This window comes from Carcharhinus amblyrhynchos, chromosome 12 (assembly GCF_965287045.1).
Source record: "Carcharhinus amblyrhynchos chromosome 12, sCarAmb.v2.hapA, whole genome shotgun sequence".
Classification (NCBI taxonomy): domain Eukaryota; kingdom Metazoa; phylum Chordata; class Chondrichthyes; order Carcharhiniformes; family Carcharhinidae; genus Carcharhinus; species Carcharhinus amblyrhynchos.
This window is the reverse complement of record NC_137335.1, coordinates 52153330-52177301: the sequence shown is the minus strand read 5'-3', so window position 1 is coordinate 52177301 and position 23972 is coordinate 52153330. Positions and strand designations below refer to the sequence as shown.

General features: G+C 41.8%; 1 protein-coding gene across 3 annotated transcripts in view; it reads left to right on the top strand.

The window, feature by feature from the left end:
- The window catches only part of ush2a (Usher syndrome 2A (autosomal recessive, mild)), an 815153-nt gene that overhangs the window by 716269 nt on the left and 74912 nt on the right, over window positions 1-23972 (top strand). For all 3 annotated transcript variants that reach the window (XM_080200528.1, XM_080200527.1, XM_080200526.1), the window contains one exon: window positions 21567-21794. In XM_080200528.1, coding sequence (XP_080056654.1) covers window positions 21567-21794 — 228 coding nt within the window. The remainder of the gene's footprint in view (window positions 1-21566; window positions 21795-23972) is intronic.

The window sequence follows — 23972 nt, the reverse complement described above, 5'->3', positions numbered from 1 at the left end:
ATGGAGCTGACTTTCCAAGGATTACAAGGGGGCCACAACTGAGGAAGTTGCATTCTCGACCATAAGAATTCTTTCCTCTGCTTCATCAAGCCCTTTACTGGTATTGTGCTGTTCGATATATGAGCACTGATATTTTGTGTCAAAAAGCCAAGTTTGTCATTTATAATTTTAATTATATTGGCAGTCATCATCTACAATGCCTTTGACATTGCTGGAACAAGAGATGCTCATTAACCAGATCACCATGTTAAGGTTTTGACTCCACCCCAGTTGCCTCCATCTATTCCTTTTAATTGAGGATTTTCATGCCCTTTCTCAGCCTCATGTCACTAATACTTAACCTGAAATCTTCCAGGGACATTGTGCAGAGTTTCCACTCCAGGAGTAGGTTTTTACAGGCTGTGCAGTGGAATAAATGAAAGGATTAAAAGATGAATAGCATTGGAGCTCACAGAAGTGCAGCTATTCCCGCGTTCACATCTCATGACTCCCTAAATTGATTTTTGACCTGCCTATCATATTATGAACTTAAGAAAGAAGGTTGTTAGTAATAACCATGCACCATCAAGTGTTCTGCACTAATTGTTACTATCAATGGTGAGTACTGAAGAGGTTAGCTATTGCTTTATCCACAGAATGTCCTTATTGTCCATGCCTCAACTACAACTGAATATCAGTAGTACGGTAGCAGGCCCAGTGGTTAGCACTGCTGCCTCACAACCCCAGGGACCTGGGTTCAGTTCCGGCCTCGGGTCACTTGTCTGTGTGGGGTTTGCACATTCTCCCCGTATCTGTCTGGGTAGAGCTTCCTCCGAATGCTCTGGTTTCCTCCCACGGTCCAAAGATGTACAGAGTAGGTTGATTGGCCATAAATTGGCCCTAGAGTCAGGCAGATTAAGAGGTAAATATGTGGGATTATGGAAATAGTGCCTGGGTGGAATTGTGGTCAAATGGTCTAATTCTGCACTGTAGGGATTCTACAGTCAATGGAATGCTTTCAAGCTCAAAGTAGATGCTGAAACAGGCTCTTCTTAAAATAAGAGCAGCTAGCGATGTTCACAGAGACAGAATACCCAGTGAATTGCAATATATGGTGGGAAATAGGGTTATCAAATCCTGAATGGTATTGACAGACGGATGTCAAAAGGATATTTCTTCTTGTGGGTGAGTCCAGAATTAGGGGTGCTGTTTTCAAATTAAGGGTTGTCCTTATAGGACAGAGATGAGGAGACATTTTTGCTCTCAGAGCATTGTGCAACTTTGGAACTCAGAAGGCAGATAAGCAGGATCACTGAATATTTTTAAGATAGAGGTATATACATTCTTGTTGGACAACGGAATCAAAGGTTATTGGAGGCAGATGGCGAATGTGGAACTCAACACAAACAGATCGGCTGTGATCTTAGTGGGGCTGAATGGCCTGCTTCTGCTCCAATTTTGTATGTTCGTATGCAAGTCTGCAGAACAGGTAGATCAGAATGTAAAATAATGTGCAATGTTGATATAAGCAGTGCCATTTTAGAGCTTGATGTTTCAATTATCAACCTTTTATCCTTTCATAGCTGAACGTGCATTCAGCAGTCAGAGGGAACCCAGTATGGGGTTTGGAGCAGTGGGGGGGGATTGAGGAATTCCGTGGGAGTCCCAATCAACATAACTCACAGATCTCTGGACTGTGGGAGGAAACTGGAGCACCCGGAGGAAACTCACGCAGTCACAGAGAGAACGTGCAAACTCCACACAGTCACCTGAAGCCAGAATTGAATCCAGGTCCTGTGCTGTGAGGCATTAGTGCAAACCACTGTGCCACCCAATCAGCAATTTGATAGGCTGAAATTTCCATCATGGTTCAATAGCTGGTAGTTTGTGCAAGCCGTGAGATATGGGCATGAGGTTTTCTGCTAAGTGGGTGAGGAGGCAGTGCAACATGTGAATCATCAGGTATTAATCCTGATTGATAGAGATTGTTGGCAGATGAGTAATTGGGTATCAGTAAATTGAGCAGTATTGGAGGCTACCAGTGCAATTGGTAGGATGTTGCATCTGACCTTGACCATTCATGTGAATTGATTGAACTTCTCATGGCACCATATGCAGGTCCTCAGTGCTTGAGAACTGCCATTAACCTCTACAGCTATCTGCTGCCATCATCTTCTCACTGTACATAGGAGAGCCTCTTTTCCCCCTCTGAATACAAGACATCTCTGCTCATTTTCACCTCCTCCACCAAAGTCTCCATTGAAGCATCCAAACTCTTTGCAGCCTGCTGTTTTCTGTGCTGTGCCATTATTCAACATTTCACAGCTAAGATTCACCTCATGTAGAACTGCCAGCACTTGCTAGAACCACCTTTTAAGAGGTGCAGATTAGCTTTAACCAGTGCTAGCTACTTGCAATGTCAGCCCCCTTCTAGAGTGTCCAGCATAGTAAATAGTGGTTGGAATTATTACAATTGCAATCAGCACAAAGTTGATTCGTATCACACTGAATGGGTGCAGCTTAATCTTCCACTGTGACCCCAGTGCCCCTTTTTGGGATTTATTGAATTTGGCCCCAGTAAGATCAAACAGCATTTCTGAAAACCTTTTTACTGTTGGTCTACAGATACACGCTGAAGTGAAATACATCACAGTGACATAGATCATTTTGTCACCAGTGTATGACAATGCATAATCTGCTGGCTCTTAATTCCCTCCCTAACAAAGAATGATTTGCAAAATGTAGCAATGAAGATAGTAGACCTAATGTTTAGGTTGTGCCAGGGCCAGGAGACTGGCAGCGCCAGGGACCTGGGTTCAATTCTGGTTTTGGGTGACTGACTGTGAGGAGTTTACATGTTTTCCCCGTGTCTGCCAGGGTTTCCTCTGGGTGCTCCAGCTTCCTCCCACAGTCCAAAGAAGTGCAGGTCAGGTTGATTGCTCACGATAAATTGCCCCTTAGTGTCAGGGGGATTACCAGGGTAAATACACAAGGTTACAGAGATAGGGCCTGGATGGGATTGTTGTCGGTGCAGGCTTGATTGGCCAAATGGCCTCCTCCTGCACTGTAGGGATTCAACAAATGGAGGCCAGCCACACTAAAAATAGCACCATCGGCTGTTGTGCCAGCTTCTCTGCTCTATCACGGTAGCTGATTACAGCAATTGAGGGCCTTTTAAGGACTGTTAATGGGGAAAGCCTGGATTTTGCAATCAGCCTCCAGATTCCTGCAGATGGCGGGCAAAGACAGTTTAATTTGCCTAGTGACGGCGACCCATATCTGAGAACCAGTACACTAGGTGGTCCTGGGAGCCTCCCCCCCAGGGTTAGTACGATACAGGAGGATATGCTGACTGTAGGGTTCCCCAGCCTCCACTTCTTTCCCCCATCCCCATTCCCAGTGGCAGGCTGACTGAAGAAGTTATTTTTAACTTAAAAATTAAAGAGGTTGGAGAGAATACACCTCCATTTTGAATTGCGTCTCCATTACTAACTTTCCACTGAGTAATCTTCCAGTTGGATCGCCTCTGATTGTCCTTAATTGGATGGTGAGCATGCTTATTGGCCATTAATTGGCCACACTGGGGAAAATCACAGAGAAAACAGATCTTTACCCTGCAGCAGGATGCCACACTGCCCATTGACTCTGCACTGGCTCACTGAAGGAGCATTCCCACTGCCCTGCCTTATTCCCATAACCTTGTGCATTCGTTCTTTTCAGAGAGAAATCCAATTCCCTTTTGATTGAACCTCCCTCGACCAACCTCAGAGTGGCTCTTTCCCACAGATGTGTATGTCTTTGACCCACAGTGAGCCTGATGATGGGGTTTAGGAACCCACTTTGAAACTCCAACTCTGTGACACTTTAATTGAATGACATTCGCAGATAAATAAATTGGCCAATAACAGCTCCATTTGCAGTACTACTCAATCTACTGTTACGCAACAATAGGAAAATCTAGGCCATTATATTTATCTCGCATGACTCCTGACCCGAAAGTACTCATGCATGCACACTCAACACTCCAGTTTGGCTCATTCCCAGTTTTGGTGTATTTTAAAGCATATTCACCTTGTTGAATCACAAAATACTCATCAGAAGACTTGTTCTCTAATTTTAAAGCATGGCAGCGTTAAGTTTATTTCACAACTTTATGGGATGCATTTAAACTTAATTCAAGTAATAATTTTAATAAAGGTTTGTCTTTATTTCCCCATTGTTTATTTTTCATGACTACATTATAAACCCCCATTTAAACTTGCATGTTTATTTGACCAAATGGTGAAATAATGTGATCATGCTCTGTCCTCTATTGTGTGGAATTAAACTAAGGGAGGCAATTTTAGCAAAAAACATCTGAGTGCCAAAGATTGAAAATGGAAGAGAATCACACAATTTTTGGTTAAATTAAAAATTGAATCTTCGCTTATTCTGTGAAAAGAAGAAACAAGATCCACTTCCTGCCAGCAGGGGGAGGGAGTGGGATCTAAGCTCATTGAAAGCTGGCAGATTGCAGCAGAGGATACCATTGTGCATGCTGAGATCTCTCTGTTCTGTGCAATAGCACAGGACACAGAGATCTGTCTGTTACTACCTCCTTCACCTGCCAGTGGCTGATTTCCACCTCCCCCCCCCCACCAACTTTGAATGATCTTTCGGCCTCCCACCCTCACTGCACAGGCTGGCCAACAATCAGTTGCAGAGTTGCAGCATTCATTCCCTCACTGATCGTGATTGCAAAGCTGCAGCATCCCCCTCCCCAATCTTGGTGGGCATAGTGTGCAGCATTCCTTCCCTCCATCACGGTTGCAGAGCCCCCCTGCTTGGACCGCCCCCTTCAGCCCCCCTGGCACCCAGTGCTGCCCAGTATAGTGGCAGCACCGGGGTGCCTGGTGGACAGTGCCAGGCTGGAAGTGCCTAGGGTGGCACTACCCAAAGGGCACTCCCCTCTGCCCCAACCTCCTGGCAGGGCCTCAATGGTCTCCAGTCCCACTGATGGGACTGATCATGACAGGTCACAATTGATAGGGACCATATGTATGTGGTCAGGTTTGTATCCCCCACCCCCCCACCACCTCCCAAAATGTACCAGGTAGCGATTGGTCTGGATAATTTACCTTTGTCTTTTTGGGAATAATGATGTCAGTAGAATGGCTCACAAAAACCAACCCCATTTTGTGATGGTCATTTTATTAAGTATATAAGCTTGCATTGAGCAGCCTGATTTCTAATAATTAACGATAGAGAGAATGCCATCTCATCACACACAAATGAGTGTCTTTCAATGCCATTTATGAATCAGACAATATGTTATTTAGGCACAGTTAGACAAAGTAGGGTGACATGTTTCCTTCTCTAAAACCCAGAAAGAAAAAGGGGGAAATCTTAAAACTGGTCCGAACTGACTTATATACCTTAAAATGGAACACCAGTGAAAACCTGGAAATAAGACTATTAGTCCAAACTGTTTTTTTATCTTCTGGGTGACTACTTTACAATCACCTAACAGCAAAGTGGGTACAATTTACCCAAATAGACAGACCTCCTCTGTTCAGTTTCACAACGCAGCAGGCTGGAAACTCGTGGAAGGTTAACTATAATTTTTGACAATAAGTTAAAGTGGATGATTTAAGATTATCTGCCTGTTTTGTGCCCCTCATGATTTTCCTTCTTGCTCACTCCAATGGACCTGGCCTTGTAAGGCCAGGTGAAGACAGTGAATATCGATTCCATGGAAACCCAGGATTTGACTGTGCAAATCAGAGATAAGCCAATGTATATAAAAAGGCTCCCAGCTATGTAATGATTGCAGCCTATCTGTGGGCCCGGATTGAATGCAAACCACAGATTTTACAACGGTACTCACAGATAGATTATCACTGATGGAAGACACGTTCCATCGTTTGCACATTAAAACATTCATTTGTCACAAAGCTACATGCTTTACTTCCAATTACTCAAAGGAATTACTTTCAGTATTTAAATTACTTTGTTAGTGGTATGTAGAGTATACAATGTCCCAGTTAGATTGTCACCCAACTCAGATTTTATCTGCAGCTTGACATTCTGAACATAGCTTGCAATTGCTCACTGTAATGTTATGTCCTTTTATAATTTTCAGAAAGGATACCCAAAAGTACAAGAACTATCATGGAATATCCACACTTTAATATAATTAGAATTTTCACTTAATGGAAAAATACCTCAGAATAGTAATAGATTTAATACATTTGTGCTTTCTTACGGCATGTATCAGATGGGTGGTATTTTTTATTGTTTCTTTTTAGTATCAGTGCAAAATAACAAGAAATAAAATTCAATCTGTCTGAGGTTGAAAATCTACTTTTTCCACCTTCCGAGATGTTGTCAGGTTCTTATGAGCTCAGTCTAACAACAATTAATATCCATTATAGAATCAATTCTGTTATGAATGTCTAACTCCGTCTCTCATGTCTAAGATGAATTAGTGCAGGCTATAAATTATTGACTCTCCCTCTTCAGCAAGTGTTTGATAGTATTGCCATCTAGGGGCAGAGAAGAATTCTCTACGCTGAAATAAACTGTAATTAAACATCTGTTGCTATTGACAATGTGCATATGTTTTTGTTTTATAGTCCACATGGTTTCCATTTTTCATCTCGCAAAAGTATCTTTAAATATCCCAGTGTTGCCGACACTGAAATTGTGTTGCCCCTAATCTATTTATTTTTGATTACTGTTTGGATTTAAGCTTGCGTTATGTTTTGACATTTGCTGGTTAACAGCTGAAATGTGAGTAAACAGGATTACTCATGCACATTAATTAAACTTCTTTTTAAAACAACTGTTAATCCCTGAAAGCATTTTATCATTGTTTGACAGTAACAAGTTTCAGTTCATTCAGATAATAGTAGAGTCAAAGATGGATGTTTCTTTGCTTAGTTACTTACTTTTCTGTGACTAACGAAACACTGAGGACAATTTTAACTAACTGACCCAATGCAAACTGATGGGTTTGGGTTGGACACTGGATTACATCTCTCTCATTTACTCCAACAGAGAGTAAAATTTGGCAGGGTGTAGGAGCATCACTCTTCATCCTGTCAGTTTTATGCCAAGTAAGTTAAGTTAAAATATCTCATAATATTGTTTGTAGATTTTTTTTTAGTAGGGGTGCATACAGTTCTTGTCTTGACTCTCATATTGACCCCAGATTCCAGTATCCACAGTAATTTGATTTTATTTTTACATAAAAAATTAGTTTTGTTTAAAGATTATCGCCATAGAAACCCTGTTCTGTATTTACTGAGGTGGGATCGCATCAGCAGAGTAAGATAGGGGTTATAGTCAGGAAATGCAGTTCTCACTAACCTCCTGGACCTTAATATCCAAGATGTGTTTGAATTTTTTTTAAACCAGCTTTACCATCCAAACATGGGTTGGGGGTGGGTGGGGTCTGGGGAGTGCGAGGGTGGTGGGTTGGGTAGTGGGGATATCATAGTATGGCGTGAGCAGGGACATTGTGAGGTTGAAGAGGTGGAGACATTGTGGAGTTGGGGAGCAAAGATATTGTAGGGTCGGGGAGTGAAGACAATGTGGAGTTAGGGAAGTTGAAGTCATTGAGAATTTGGGGAACCAAAGAGTTTGCAAGGTCGGGAGAAGAGAAGCCATTGTGGGATTGGGGTATGAGGATCTGGGGCGTGAAAGCATTATGTGGTGTTAAGAGATCGGTAGGGTGATCACTCTGTCACGGCAGGGTAACAGTGTTTGGTGATTTGGTGATTGTGGGAAGTATACATTTGTGAAGAGACAATGAAGGTAGGGGAGGTCATTGCAATCATGGGGATGGAGTCGTTTACAGGATCAGCTATGTGGACAGGAGATGAACCTTCTGCTCCTTCTGGATCACAAGCTGTGCTATAAAGCCTCTTACTTTATAGATGCAGCCTTTCTTGCCCCTTGTTATTTGCCAGGTTCCTTGAGTCCACAAAAAACCAGCTTTAAAAAAGAAACTTTATTCAAGTGCTAAAATAAAAACTGAAAATGAGTGATTTGGCATGGTCCAAGTATGGATTTGAAATATTTAGGGTCTAATTATCATCCTGAGTAGGGCACTGGAAGCTTGCGAAGGAATCATATCCTGAAATCACACAGCTGATGAAATGGCAGGATACCTAATTTGGACATGATTTACCATGTACTGATTTCACTCTGTACTTGACTGAAATGTGTGCGCAGTGTCAGTATCTGAGCTAGTGGCTGTGCGTGTCTGATCAGGTAACAAGACCACTTCACTACTGTGCTGATGTTTTCTCTCTCTTCCTAAAGACTGGTTCCTAGAATTAATTTTGTTACATGGGCTCACAATGTACACTTACAATTGTGACTATTAGCAAACGAAACTGTGAAAATATGCAGCATTAGGGACTAGGTGGCTCAATAGGTCTGTAATATTGACTGCCTTAACTTCAGATCAAAGTGATGGCATAATGCTTCCTCTTCATACATCGCTAATGGTCCTACATGAATTGTTTTGGTGGCATGGTGGTTAGCACTGCTGCCTCCAGCGCCAGGGACTCGGGTTTGACTCCCTGCTTGGGTCACTGTCTGAGTGGAATTTGCACATTCACCCTATGTCCGCATGGCTTCCCCCCAGGTGCTCTGATTTCCTGCCACAGTCCAAAGACATGCAGTGGGTTGGCTATGCTAAATTGCCCCTTAGTATCAGGGTCTAACTCAGGTAAATGCAAGGGGTTTTGGCATAGGGCCTGGGTGGGATTGTGGTTGGTGCAGACTCGATGGGCCAAATGGCCTCCTTCCGTACTGTCGGGATTCTATGATGATATGATACATCTCAATCTCATTCCTCACAGCTATACTACAAACTGTCAATACTTTTCCATCCCATTCAGAAATGCCGTAAGAATGACTGCTTTGGGAAATTAAAAATAATACACTAATACAGTGGGATCAGACTCCTGGCTCATTGTTGGCTCAGGGTAGTGGAAGTATTATTTTGCATTTGGCCTCACTAATGCCTTCTTGCAAAGACCTCAATAATCTTTAAACCAGCTTCATTCGCGAACATTCAGAATCAGCTCACACGGATACTTCTGGCTTTAGGTCTACAATTCTGACATTAAACAGCCAGTGGCAACCTTATCTACGATTGTGGCCCTTTCCTTCAAAAAAGTTGTGCAGAATGTTAGTAATTGTCCCAATGGCTCCATTATTATAATTAAAAATTGATTCCTGCACCAAATATACTTTCATCACTAAAATTCAATCATATTACCATAAACTAACTGGAGAAAAGTTTTTTTTTAAGGAATGAAGTATCCAAGTTTCAGACATCGGTTTAGAACAGGTATTTATTTTAAATTACCAAAGAATTTCAATACTTCAATAGTATGGCCACCTATATTATGCTATGTGACTACCAAAACAATAAGTCAGTAAATTATATGTTCTTTAAAACATTCAATAGAACAGTTTTGACTACACTGTGTAGCATATTGAAATAACTTCATGATGCAGCAAAGTAAAATTAAATATCAATATGTCAGTGTTGGAAGAATATTTTTAAGATTTCCTGCCACTTGCCAAAGATTTTGTACACTGACCTATCTCTTGCCAAAAACCTGCTACTTCAACCTTAATCAGAAGAATTTCTTAAGCAGCTAGAAAGATTACTTAATGCTTGGAGAAGAGCCGGATAGTTATTTGATTTGATTTATTATTGTTACATATATTGGGATATGGTGAAGAGTATTGTTTCTTGTGTGCTATTAAGACAAAATATACCATTCATAGAGTGCAAAGGGAAGAAGGAAAGGAGGAAACACAGAATAGGAACATAGGAATTAGGAGCAGAAGTAGGCAAATTCAGCCCTTCAAACTTGCTCCACCATTCAATCAGATCTTGGTTGATCTCTCCCTGGTCTCAAATCCACCTCCCCACATGTTCCCTACATCCCCTTATCCCGTTTTTCTATTAGAACATAGAACATAGAACATTACAGCGCGGAACAGGCCCTTCGGCCCACAATGTTGCGCCGACCAGTCTTATTTTTAAAAAAAAACATTGACCCACTAATCTAAACCAATCCCTTTTCGTCCATAAACCTATCCACCAATCTCTTAAACGCCCCCAAACTAGGCGCATTTACAACTGCAGCAGGCAGGGCATTCCAGTCCCTCACCACCCTCTGGGTAAAGAACCTGCCCCTGACATCCGTCCTATAACTACCCCCCCTTAATTTAAAGCCATGCACCCTCGTGCTAGATTTCTCCATCCGAGGAAACAGGCTATCACCATCCACCCTATCTAAACCTCTAATCATCTTATATGTTTCTATAAGATCCCCTCTTAGCCGCCTTCTTTCCAGTGAAAACAACCCCAAATCCCTCAGTCTCTCCTCATAGGACCTCCCCTGCATACCAGGCAACATCCTGGTAAACCTCCTCTGCACCCTCTCCAAAGCCTCCACATCCTTCCTGTAATGTGGGGACCAGAACTGCACACAGTACTCCAAGTGCGGCCGCACCAGAGTTGTGTACAGTTGCAACATGACGCTGCGACTCCTAAATTCAATCCCCCTACCAATAAACGCCAAGACACCGTACGCCTTCTTAACAACCTTATCTACTTGATTCCCAACTTTCAGGGATCTATGTACACATACACCTAGATCCCTCTGCTCCTCCACTCTATTCAAAGTCCTCCCGTTAGCCCTATACTCAACACAACATTAGAAGCACAACATTAGAAGCATATCTACCTCTTCCTTGAAACCATTCAACAATTCAGACTCCACTGCACTATGGGGCAGCGAGTTCCACAAATTCACCATCCTCTGCGAGATCTCCTCATCTCAGTTAGAGTGTTACAGTCACAGCTGGGTATAGAGAAAGATTGGCTTAATAAATGGTAGGCACATTCAAAAGTTTGATGGCAGCAGGGAAGATGCTGTTCTTGAGTTGGTCGGTACATGATCTCAGAATTCTGTGTCTTTTTCTTAATGGAAGAAGGTGGAAGAGAGTATTTCCAGGGTGTGTGGGGCCCTTGATTATGCTGAGGCAACGGGAAGTGCAGATGAGGGTAGAAATGAACTGCAACTGGTCATTAAAGGATCAAATGCAGCAACAAAAACAAGAACAGAACAATGAAGAGTTGTTGGGGACGTAAATGAATTGAAATGATGTTTATGATGGCACGATGCTTTGTTTCTCAATTGGCAGAATTAGAAAGTAACTCATTCCTAGTTCACATGCAAATGGAATTTTCCCTGCCCTGCCCTGCAGTTAGTGTGCATTTTTGTTTGACTTAATTATTAATTATTCTGGTATTTATTACTCAGAATAATAGAGAGAATAGTCTTTGGATGCGTGCCAAATTCACATTTTGTGTTTTTTTAAAGTTGTCTTTGAATTTCCAAAGGATTATATGCTAGACCCTCTAAGTGTAGTTTATTTAGCATCCCACAAGTGTTCCCTTTGGAAATGCCCTTGGCAATAATCATACAAAATACATGAGAAAAGAGGAAATGTAAGTTGATTTTTGTCTCCCACAGGAAATGTTGTAAACTATATAATTGCTGAGTCGATTTATGCTCTCTCCTCCATCTGCTACAGACTCGTGAGTTTGCATTAGAATTTGAATTAAGTATGTGGAACAATTATACTCCAAGCTGAAATTATGCAGCTGGTTTTCATATTAGGGGCAGAAATTGGACCTCATTCCACCCTTGTTACGGGTAAAATGAGGGCCAATTTTAGTTCCAGTGTTCCACACAAAGGCTGCCTTAAAGTTGTCTGACCCATGACTGGATCAAACAACTTCCAAGCCTCTTCGGCAATTGCCTAGAAATGTGAAGCTGTGGCCTTGCACCTGTTTCAGGCTCCCCTATTAAATTCAATATCAGGGCCTGTTCTGAATTCATGACCAGTTGCCTGACATTGACAACCAAAAGACCACAAAGTGCTTCCCCAATTCCTTGGGCCCCAGTTGAACCATTCAGCCCCCTGCACACATTTCTGCTACACCTCCAGGTCACCACTGGTGATTCCACACTGCACATGGCCTGATTCTCATTTCTTCAAATGGCTGAGCTATGTTGCGACAGCCAACAGCAACACACCCAGGCAACGTCAATGGGGCCGGATTGCCCTCGGACCATACACTGTCTTTCTGCCTAAAAGCTGAGACTTGATAGTTTATAAAACGTTTTGTTTTCCCTACTGTACTTCAAAGGTGTTATTATTAAATATTGGGGAAACTAAAGCTATTGTCTTCAGGCCGTCACTGATTCCATTCCTCTCCCTGTCTGAGGCCAAAGCAGACTATTGAAAAACTCATTGACCTATTTGACTTTGAGCAGATCCTCCTTCCATTTTCTCTCCATCACTCAGACTGTCCAGATGGGAGGCCTCCCCCATCTTCCTCCTGCCATAGACTTCAGCTCAGGCAAAGTTCTGCTGCTTGCATCAAATCCTTCAAGATGCTTCTTAAAAACTATCTCTTTGACTCAGGTTTTGGTTACCTGCCCTAATATTGCCTTATATGGCTTGGAATTGGTGATTTGCACTATGAAGCACCTTGGAACTTCAATTACATTATAGAGGCTACATAAACACAAGTCAGTATTGTTGGACAAAAGCATAAAATGGGTGATGGCAAATTGGCACCTAACACCAAAAGGGAAAAGAGCATCAACAAAGTTGTGAAATGCACTGCTTTACTTGTAGCCAAAGACCCCATTATCTTTCCAGGGACTCTTTCTTGTAACTCTGCTTATTCTGAGTTGCTGATAACTGAGAAGCAATTTAGGATATAAAACAAGCTGTCAAAAGGCACCATAAGATCATCCACAATGGATTCAGTACACTAATGGTTATATTACACGATTTGTGATCCAGAAGTTGAGTTGAAATACTATTGTTATAAAATTCAGTTCAATAACTTTGATAGTTTGGAGCTAGCAGCAGAAAAATATCTTTGAGTACATGTAAATTGTTTTAAGCCATATGTTCCTTCCTAGTCATTATCTGACTAATGCTATTGTGCGAGCAACATTCTCAAAGAGCACCAAAACAAAAAAATGCTGGAAAATCTCAGCAGGTCTGGCAGCATCTTTAAGGAGAGAAAAGAGCTGACATTTCGAGTCCAGATGACAAAGGCTTATCTGGAGATTTTCCAGCATTTTCTCTTTTAGTTTCAGATTCCAGCATCCACAATAATTTGCTTCTATCCTTAAAGAGCATGGTGGTTTAGGGAAACCACTAGCTTTTCAGGCCACTAGCCTAGGAAAACCGCAGGGCAGAACAGTTGTTCTTCAAACTTCTAAAACACTCTCCTTTGAAGGCTTACTGCACTTCTGCTGAATTTTCTTCGCTGTTTTTGAAGATAAACAGGTACCTTCAAGACAAGTGCAATCACAACAATACATTGTAAAGGTAAGGACTTGACCAAAGCTCATCATACAGGTGTTACACAGAATGAAGATAGTTTCTCAGTACAGGGAGATTTCCTAGTATCCTGACTACAATTCCACCCTTAACCAAAGAGAAAACGTTAAGTGGTGATTCGTGTTATTTACGGGATTCATGCTACTTACTGTTTGTGGGATCTTGCACCACTGAATAACAAGAACCACACATACAAAAAAGTCATCAGTGATTGTAAAGCATGTTGAGATGTTTTGGAAATGCTTCTTAAGAGCAAGTTTTTATTTTCCTTATTCTCAGCAGTAACTTGAAAATATTGACCTTTATTCTGGCCTTCAGCTAGATGCAGTTGCCGTGGGGTGTATTCAGTGCTGATGTTATTACTGGATGAGTCAGATCCCAGGATGAAACCTGGCTCGATAGATCCTAACTTTTATATTTTGTTTAGATACATGAATAAACAGAATCACAGGACTGCTGATGACCTTTTAACTAAATAATTAAACATTTATACTTTTACCCCAACTATTCCTTTACAGATATATACACATGTCTAAGGATTATATAATTTACAAAGCATGGTCATACTCTAATGTTCTCAGTCTGTACACAGTCCCTGTGAACAACAGGGCAAAATGTGACCAGACATCCCACACTTTGAGACCAAATGCCAGATGCCAACCAATAGAAGTTCTGTGGATTTCTTGCAATTCTCCCCAGATGCTTATCACATTGTGAACCACACTAGAACACTCTCTGCCACATGAGGGCTTTCAATCTCCACTCTTGAAGTACACACTTTGGAATCTTCTCCCACACAATACTTTCTCCAGGATGCCTTCACCAAGGATTCACCTCCAAGATTTCCACCTCTCCTTTCAGTATTCATCTGCCCAGGATCACCATGTTTATTCAAGTTTCCACACAATCACTCAGGGCCTCAGGCACACAAACAACAGCCTCTCAGCCTGTATTAAGATGTTGCTAATCATTTGATTACTTCTGATATCTGGTTTCTCATATGGCTAAATTTCAATCTGGTTCCTTCACCTATTTCTTTAATTCAGAGCCTTTCTCTGTTTTTCTCCCTTAAATTCCCCTGTTCAAATTCCTATTTTTTTCCCTTTTGACTTCGCAGTCTTCCTGGAACTCCCATTTTTCTCATTCCCAAGTTCTTGAGACTTTCTTTGTTCTTTTAGGAAATATGGTCTCTGCAGTTTCCTGTCTTGTGTCCAGTTTTTCCTGGCACTAGCTTACAATTAACTCAAAAGCTCTTGTTGTCCCGGTGTTATCCCTGGGTTGCTAAGCAACAGTCTAGTTTTTTTTTCTAAACCCCTCACGGGATCCAGAGAGAAGTAGCCAAATGGATACAAAATTGGCTTGATGACAGAAGGTGGTTGTAGAGGGTTATTTTTCAAACTGAAGGCCTGTGACCAGTAGTGTACCTGAGGAATCAGTGCTGGGTCCACTGTTAATTGTCATTTATATTAATGATTTGGATAAGAATTTAGTAGGCATGGTTACTAAGATGGGTATCGTGGGATGTGGGACAAACATGGGCAATTGGGACCAGCTTAGGGGTTTAAAAAAAGGGGGCCAGCATGGACAAGTTGGGCTGAAGAGTGTTTTTCCATGCTGTAAACATCTATGACTTTATGACTCTACCTCTATTTCCTAACATTAGGTAAAACTCTCAGGGAGCTGGCCCTATCCAGTATGGTATACCATTGAAGTAGCAGTATTACACTTCCTTTTATCTTTACGATTTCAGTAGAAGCATTCAGCTGAATAAAATATAAATCATTCCTTATAATTGTCACTCCAGGCGTGACCTTTGGTGAAATATTCAGGAGATAAAATAAAATTCTCTTTTCGAACCTCAACACCAGCCTGTATAGTTTCAGACATCAACTTTTCTTTATTGAGGGAGCAAACCCAGATGTTCCCTATCAATAACGACAACTTCCCCACCCCTCCCACACCACCCTGCAATAACCTCCTGTCTACCTTGGCCAGCTACCTCTTAATTCACACACTGGGTTTTGGCGGGAGTGACTGCTGACAAAATAGCATTGTGTTCTAATGATCTACTACGGAATGTAACCATCCCAACAATCGCACTCTCCAACAAATTTCAAAACAAAAGGAGATAAAATTGGCTCATGGTCAATATTCAGTTCTACCTGTTCAGCTGGGACTCCAGAGAACTTGGGTGATTTTAAACATTACCATGCCAATATGAGAGCCCTACTCCTTTATATTGTTTGGAACCAACTTTATGCACTCAGGCTGCAAGTTCCAATGAGAGTTTGACTTGCCCTTTCGTCAAAGCATGAGGAAAATACCGTAAACTCCTTGAGGAATGGAAGATACCCAATTTTGCTTGGTCTCTGATATATTTAATAATTTTTTGCAAAGTCTTGTCAGGTACAGAATTTGCAAGTGTATCTTAAAAGACAAATGTGTTGCTGGAGTGGAGCCACCAGCAACGATTCTATCAGTTGATAGTCTGACTCTTGACCGTAGATTGGGAAACAGTTGATGTGTGATTTAATTTGAATCCATGGTTTCATTTTAGGTGTTTTACACCCCTCCAAATTTTACTCTTCATTGACTTTAGTAGATATTCTCACCCACTGGGTTAGTTTAAAATTTCCTCAGCGCGTCCGTATACCTAGAGACATGAGGCACCCTGGCTTCCACAAGTGCATGTGGGGCCCATCAGTCAGGTCTGCACCTTGCAAATGGCTTATATCCCCATAGAGGAGAATTTTAAAATAACCTTCAAGAAGGCCATTGAATTACAGGAAATGGGTCCAATAAATTTATATTGAAGTTACGAATATTGCTTTTATTTTTATACTTAAAACATCTCCAGAGTGAGGAGGTCATCTGGCCAGCCATCCACTGGTTAAGTTAAAATAGCCATAATTACTAGTTGGAGCTTTTCTTCTTATCACCTGACCCAATTTATCCCCAAAGTCTCATAACAAGCAAACTTAAACCCAGTGTTCCTCAAGTTGCGAGTAAAATAATTCGAATATGTAGTTATCCCACAGCTTAAGCAATGAAAATGTAGCGTGGTTTCTTGATATATATGTGTACTTCTATGTTCTTGAGAGCTAAATAAAAACTAAAATCCTCCTTCACCATAAGCAGTTATCCTTCTCTTGAGCATTAGCCCTTCTGCTGTAGTGGGTAGTTAATTTGCCCTGCTTACATCTCACAAGAATTGGCCCAGAGGTGTGTTCGAGACATGCAGCATCATATGTGAGCAAATTGTCAGCTTTTATCCATTCACCCTTCATGTACAGGTTGAAATGGACACAAAACAGATGCTTGTATCTTCATGTAGAAAACTACAAACAAAGTAACAACCACCTACAATAATTGTTCTTTGGTTCCTTACCACTTGACACAGACCAGAAAAATCTGATGGACAAAGATAGTCTAGGTGAGGAATTTGTAGAATGTTTTTGGGATAGTTTCTTAGAACAGCACATTCTGGAGCCAACCAGACAGCTATACTAGACCTGGTATTGTGCAAAGTAGTAAGATTAATTAGTTACATCATAGCGAAGATGCCCTTCAGTGATCATAATGATTGAATTTTACATTATTTTTAAGGGAGAGAAGAATGGGTCCAAGACTAGTAATTTAAACTTAATTTGGGGGCATGAAAGCAGAGCTAGATAAAGTGAGCTGGAAAATTAGTTTAAGGGATAGGCCTATAGAGATGCTGTGGCAGAAGTTTAAAGGGATGTTTCAGGATACACAGAATAGATATTTTCCAACGAGAAAGGAAAATTCTAAGATGAGGGCAGACCATCTGTGTGCTTAACTAAAAAAGTTAAAGATAGTATCAAACTTACAGAAAAAGCACATTATCGGGCAAGGATGGCGACAGGTCAAAATATCAGGTAGAATATAAAAAGCAGCAAAGAATGACTAAAATATTAATATGGGTGGAAAATTAGAGTATGACAGAATAATGGCTAGAAATATAAAAACAGATAGTAAGACTTTCTATATCTATATAGAAAAGAAAATAATTAACAAAAGAGCATTGGTCCAAAAAATGTGTGGGGAATTAATAGTGAAAATAAGAAGATGGCAGATGAATTGAACAAGAACTTTGCATCGGTCTTCTCTATACAGGATACAAGTAACATCTCAGAAATAGCTGTAAATCTGGAAACGGAAAGGAGAAAGGAACTCTCAAAAATTATAATCACCAGGGAAGTGGTAGTGAGCAGGCTGATGAGTCGTGATGGACTTCATCCGAGCGTCTAAAGAGAAATGGCGATTTAGTTGAGGTATTGCTATTAATTTTCCAAAATTCCTAGATTTAGGGATTTTTCCTTAGTTTGGAAAATAGTGAATGTAACTCCTTTATTTGAAAAGGGAGGGAGACAGAAAGCAGGAAAGTACAGGCCAGTTAGTTTAACCTCTGTCATAGGTGAAATGTTAGAAGCTATTATTAAAAATGTTACAGCAAGGCACTTAGATACTTTCTAGGTCACCAGACAGAGTCAACATGGTTTTGTGAGAAATAAATCATATGTAATCAATTCATTGGAATTCCTTGAAGAACTTACGTATGCTATGAATAAAGGCGAAGTGTGGATGTATTGACGTACAGAAGGCATTTGATACAAAGCCACATCAAAGGTTATTGGGGAAAATAAAAGGTAACATATTGGCAGAATATTGGCATGCTAATAGGAACAGAAACAGACAAAAAATGGGTTATTTTCTGATTGGCAAAATATAATGAATGGTGTACCATAGGAATCAGTGCTGGGTCCTCAACTTTTTACAGTTGATATAAATGATTGGATGAAGGGATTGGTGGCATGTTAGCTAAACTTGCTGATAATACAAATATTGGTGGGAAGGTAAGTTGTGAAGATAATTTAAGGGAGGCTAAGGGAGCTAAAAGTAACATAGATAGATTGTTAGTGGGTAAATAGCTGGAAAATGGGGCATAATATGGAACAATAAGATTGTAAATTTCATTCAAGTTTTCAACTTTAACTCCAGTAGCGGGGTTTCCTGAGACTTAGGAAACATGGTAGCTACATGCAGTAAGAACATGGTGGATCCAGGGGCTATGTGCCTTTCACCTACCTTTTGGAACAAGCATTGCTTGTCTGAAAAACCCTCTATAGTAAGGCTTGCACCCACCCACCACCAACCTTCCCCACAAGGCCTCTGACTTATTTATCCAAATACCTCCAAAGACATCTCCTAGTCCACATACCTCCCTCCCAGAGGGAAAAACTGTTTAGACCAGTATTCTTATTTGCTCATTTTTTTGATGTTCCTTTTTATAGTATGCAAGACCAGTTCAGACCAGTATTCTTATTTCTCTACTTCATTTTTTTTCCCCCCTCTGGGACTGTCCCTGATTGTGCCACCTTCCAGGCCTCTGCCTTCCTCTCAGGCCTTTGTTTCTGCTCAAGGCCTCTGATTCCCCCTTATCCCCTGCCCCTCAGCAAGACTTCAGACACCACAACCCCCACCATCCCTCCCACCCACCGCAACCTCACTGTGACCCAAACCCTGGAATCAGAAGTCCTCATGATTGACCTACCACCCCCCTCGACCCTTGACCGGACCTCCTGTGCCACACCAATTCCCACGACTGCTAACTTTAACTAACCCTGTTGTGGACTCATCGTGCGTCCTTCTCTGACTGACTTCCTAGCCAACTGGAAGCCAAGCCTATCAATTTGTGAGGGAGTCCCAGCTTTCAGGCTCCCCACAGCTTCCAAACTTCTCACTTCCCTGGGTCAGCTGATTAAAAATTGGGCCGATCTGTCTTCACTGAAGTTCAACCAGGAGAAGTATTCCCAGAGCACTTCAGCCCTCCTCATTTTCATCCTCCTCCCTCTTCTCATTGCTTGTCCTGTGCTCCATGCCTTCTGCTCACTCACCCACTCCTGTTGTATTCCAGAGGGAATGGCTTCTGCTGCACTCATCTTTGGGAGCAACTTTGGCTTGGTTGGAAGTCGGGCTGACATCCTTCAACTCCTGCCACACCACTCCCTTGAAACAATTTCAGCAAGCTTCAAACAACTTGTACAATTATAACAACAGACAGTAAAAATCGATCAGCAGCTAACCTGAGAGTAGTTGATGATCCCTTTAAATATTGCTGCTGGCAGGTGCTGAGTGTGTGTTCAGCCGTGTGTGATTAAAAGATGGCAGTGGGCTCCAAAATGGCAGGGAAGGTGTCAAAGCAGTATGGTACATTAAGTGATGACATAATCTGCCTACTCTGCATACTTCCAGCAGATACTCACTACAGGCATATGCTATCATTCCCTACCCCCGCGAAATGTGGTGCCTGGCACGATTCACACCTGGATTTTCCAGTCTTTCCAGCTGGTGGGATCTTCTGGTCCTGCCAAAGGCTATCCCATCATGGCGGGTTCCTCAGGGGGCAAGGAACGCGATGGTCATTGACTTCGGCGGGACTGGAAGATCCTACCAACAGATATTGGTAAACTGCCAGAAAACCCAGTATGGCGGAGTGAGGTAGGGGGGAAATCCTGGCCTCAGAATGTGCACATGAATTGTAGATGCCATTTCAATTTTCTAAGGCCAGTTGTAGCACACAGAAAGCATGTGCTAACATCTGAATATTGCACCCCTGAAATGGTACCTTTTGCTTGCTACTGCACTGTTAAGTGCTTTAAGCATATTCTACTTTTCTATGTCAGACTCCCAATTTCTGTAGCAGTTTGCTTGTAGTTGCACTGTTCAAATCAGAGAATCCTGGCTCATTCACTTCACTCTAACACCGTGGCAATGACGCTCGTAGTCATATCTTTACCATGGCAATGGCTCAGATCAGCTAACTTACAAAAGAATACATTCATTTTTTCCTGAGGCAGAGTTTTATGAGGACTTCTTAACCTCCACTTGAAGAGTCGAGGCATAATGCATCATTGCTGATGACGGCTTCCCTGCAGCCACTTAACGCTCTAAGGAGAATTAATTGGCTGGAGGCAAAATTTCTTCTCTTCACACAATGGCAAATCTCACCTCAGACAGCTGGCAACCAATCTGATTGGCCAACAGCACTGTAAACCCAGCAGCGCCACTGGGAGTAATGGCCATGACTGGGACTGCAAGCAGATTTGCAGATTCTAAACCACGGAGCCAGGATGCAGGAAAGTGCATCTGCCTCACAACATGGACAGGTACGAAAAGCCACGCAAGAGAAGACTTTGATGGAAAGGCCAGGGAAAGGGAGAGGAGGGAGCACCCATGGTTTGGGGTGGGGGCAGGGGTTGGTGGGGGGGGGAGGTGGACATGTAAATGATCTTGGAAAGGGTGCCCAATAGCCTAATATGGTAAGAATTCAGTGAGGCAGGCACCCACTCTATTTTCTGATCATGGAAAGTGACCTATCAAGCTTCCATCCAAACCTTTCCCTCCCCCCTCAAAATTGAGAATGGGCAGTCCTTAGGTGGCCAATCATGGCCATTTCAGGGCTTCAGTTGGGGCTGTAGGCAGACAGGACACCCTGGACTTCGCTCACAAAATTGAGGACTGATTGGGAGCTGGTGGTGACTAGGACGGCCACACACATAATTTTACCTACCCCTCAGCTGCAAACCCATCAACAGGAGCTGGTAAAATTCTGCCCTTAGTTTCGACAGTTCTGCTGGACACAGCCTGAATCAAGAAAATGGCAATTTGTTTCCATTATGCATGAAACATCCCGGGAATTTGAAAATCCATTGCCTGTGAAATGCAAACCTCAGAGTCAGCTCTACAAATGCAGATTACGATCTGGATGTAAAGACATCAGGGCACACTCAGGCAGTTAACAGGCTAAAAATGAAGTTGTTTCATTTCCTTACTTCTACACTTTTAACTCAGAATTTAGAAAAAGATAAGCAGGCCTCCCATCAGGTTACAAGCTAAATTTCTCCACATTCCAGATACCGAATGCCACAAGACCAGATTATACAGGCGTACAAAGCCATGACATCATAGCATTCCCAAAATAAATTGCAAATTATAATCTCCTAAATCTTTCATTTTCACGCAAAATACTCTGTTGCAATAATACAGTTTTGCTAATATGTTGTTTACTGATTTGAAATTTCTACTGATTTCCACAAACGAATGCATTTTTCTTGCAGGGTACAAGCACTCAGGCCCATGTGTTTGGATTAAAGCCATTCACCAACTATAGTTTTCAAGTACTAGCCAAAAATAAAGTTGGGCAAGTGGCAAGTCCATGGATTTCTATACGCACGCCAGAAGCATCACCCGGTGGACTCAGCAATCTCACTGTGGAGCATAGAGAAAATGGCCGTGCACTGTTACTGAAGTGGTCAGAACCCACTGATCCAAATGGAATAATCAAGGTGAGATCATTTCAGACTTGAGCTATTCTGATACCCCTAAATTGAAGAGGCATGTGCATTTTTGGGACATGGAGATAATGGACGCGATTATTCTCCGGAATAAAAACTAAGTGCTGCTGTCGGTTGGGAAACCAGAGTGTTTTTTGCTAGTGAGCGCTTGCCAGATTGGATTCAACCACCTTTTGTTGGGAAAAAGATCCCCAACCGGAAATGCATCGATGGCCCGGCTTCCCAGAGAAAGGAGCGCCAACTTTAAAAGGCACCCAATCTCAAAGCTAAGTGGTACATTTCCCTCCCATGCCCTCCCCATGGAAATGGTGATCCCCACAGACCAAGAGAGTGTCCCCAAATCTTCACCATCAAGGGGCAACCTCCCCACCGCTGAACATACAGGTCTTTTTACACCACCACCCCTCCACCACCACACAAGCATGAGGGTAACCCAGTCCTTCCACCAGTCAGAGGCCTCATCCACCACCCCCTCCCCCCTCAAATAAGAGAGACATGTCAATATGGAGTCACCAAAGGCCCTGACCCCCTTCAAACCTTGCATCTTCATGGCCTGCACCTTGGCAATGCCATCTGCAATACTCTCTGCCATCTTGGCATTGATATCCTGGCAATGTAGTGTCACAGCATAGCCAATGGTTTGTGGTAGAGTTTCCCATTTAAAGAAATGTAATCCCCATTTTCTCTCTTTCCCTGCCAGGGATGAGATGAGATTAAACATCCTCCCACCAATGTTGCAATTATGACACTGAAGCTTGTCGCTGTGAACATTTACACAAAGATTTTAGTCCATTAAAATTCTGTTGACCAGTCACTGAAGTTGAACTCAGGCCTCCCTCTGCGGGCAATGGCCTAAACTATCAGGATGGTGGAGCTCAGCCCAGTAGACAGAGGAATATCATATCAAGTCAATGAACAATCCCCTACTAATATTGTCAACTGTACTTTATGGTTTGTGACTGGGTTTCCACTTCAAATAATTAATTCTTGTCTCATTAAGTAACTAGTGGTCTTTATTTGATTGGAAAGTTTTCCATCACTTATGAATGATTTTGGTCTTATCTGGAATGTTTCTTCAAAAATTCCTTGATTTATACTAGAGTGCATACTGTACGGAGGCCTTGTGGTACAGTAGATAACATCGCTGCCTCCAAGCCAGAAGCTCAGGTTGAGTGTCAATCTGTTAAATCTTTCCAACAAGCCAATAGCTGTTAGTAAGAGAGAGAGAGAGAGAGAGACTCCTGGTCAGCCATGTGTGTTACAAGCTGTAAGTGCCTAGTAGTAGACCTGTTTCGAGAATTACTAGTGATGGAAACAGGCAAACATCTGCCTTTGTGCACTATTAGGTGCAGGTAGAGAAAAGGAAGATACAGTATTAAATTTCTCATGAAGTATATCTCTTTTAAACTATTCCATCTTTTCTTCTAAGCCTCTTGCACATGATAGTTGATGTCACTGTTAAATTATGATACATATCACTGTCTCTGCCAATACTATTAAGACTTATTTTGCACTTTATTTTTGGCTTGCTTGTTTAAATACAGGTGACTTTCTGAGTCAGAGTGATTGTTTTTGTAGCAGAATTGGGACAAATGTGCTCAAAAAGTATAATTAAAATAATTACTCAGTGAACAGGGATAGATAGTGGTTAAAGATAAGCTGATCCCGGTACCCTGGTTTCTGGGTGTGGGGGCTGTAATGTCTGCACCATGTTAGGCATTGTGTGCTTTAACAAAAAGAAAAAGATATGGTTTGCACATGTAGATTCAGACTAACAACAAAGTTTATTCTAGGAGATTTGCATGTAAAGTACAAATTGAAACTAAAATAGCAGCCTATGCAACACCCTAATGACATCACCATCACATCACTGGCTCTTAAAGCAATCATGCATCCACTTAAAATATAACATTTCTCCCCATTTACTTCTGTTACCATGGCAACAAATTACTAAGATGTTAAAAACAGAATCAAAAGTACTGTATACACAGTACCATGCAGCAGTAATCATTATACACAGTCAATAAGAAAGTCAATTAGGAGGTTAACTATTCTCCTGGTTGTAGACAACATTCCGAAATCCGGCTGACCATTACCTTGGAAGTATGATTTAGAGCTTCAGTAGATACTTCTTCCCTTGGAACTAATTCTACACCATTTTCACATGGT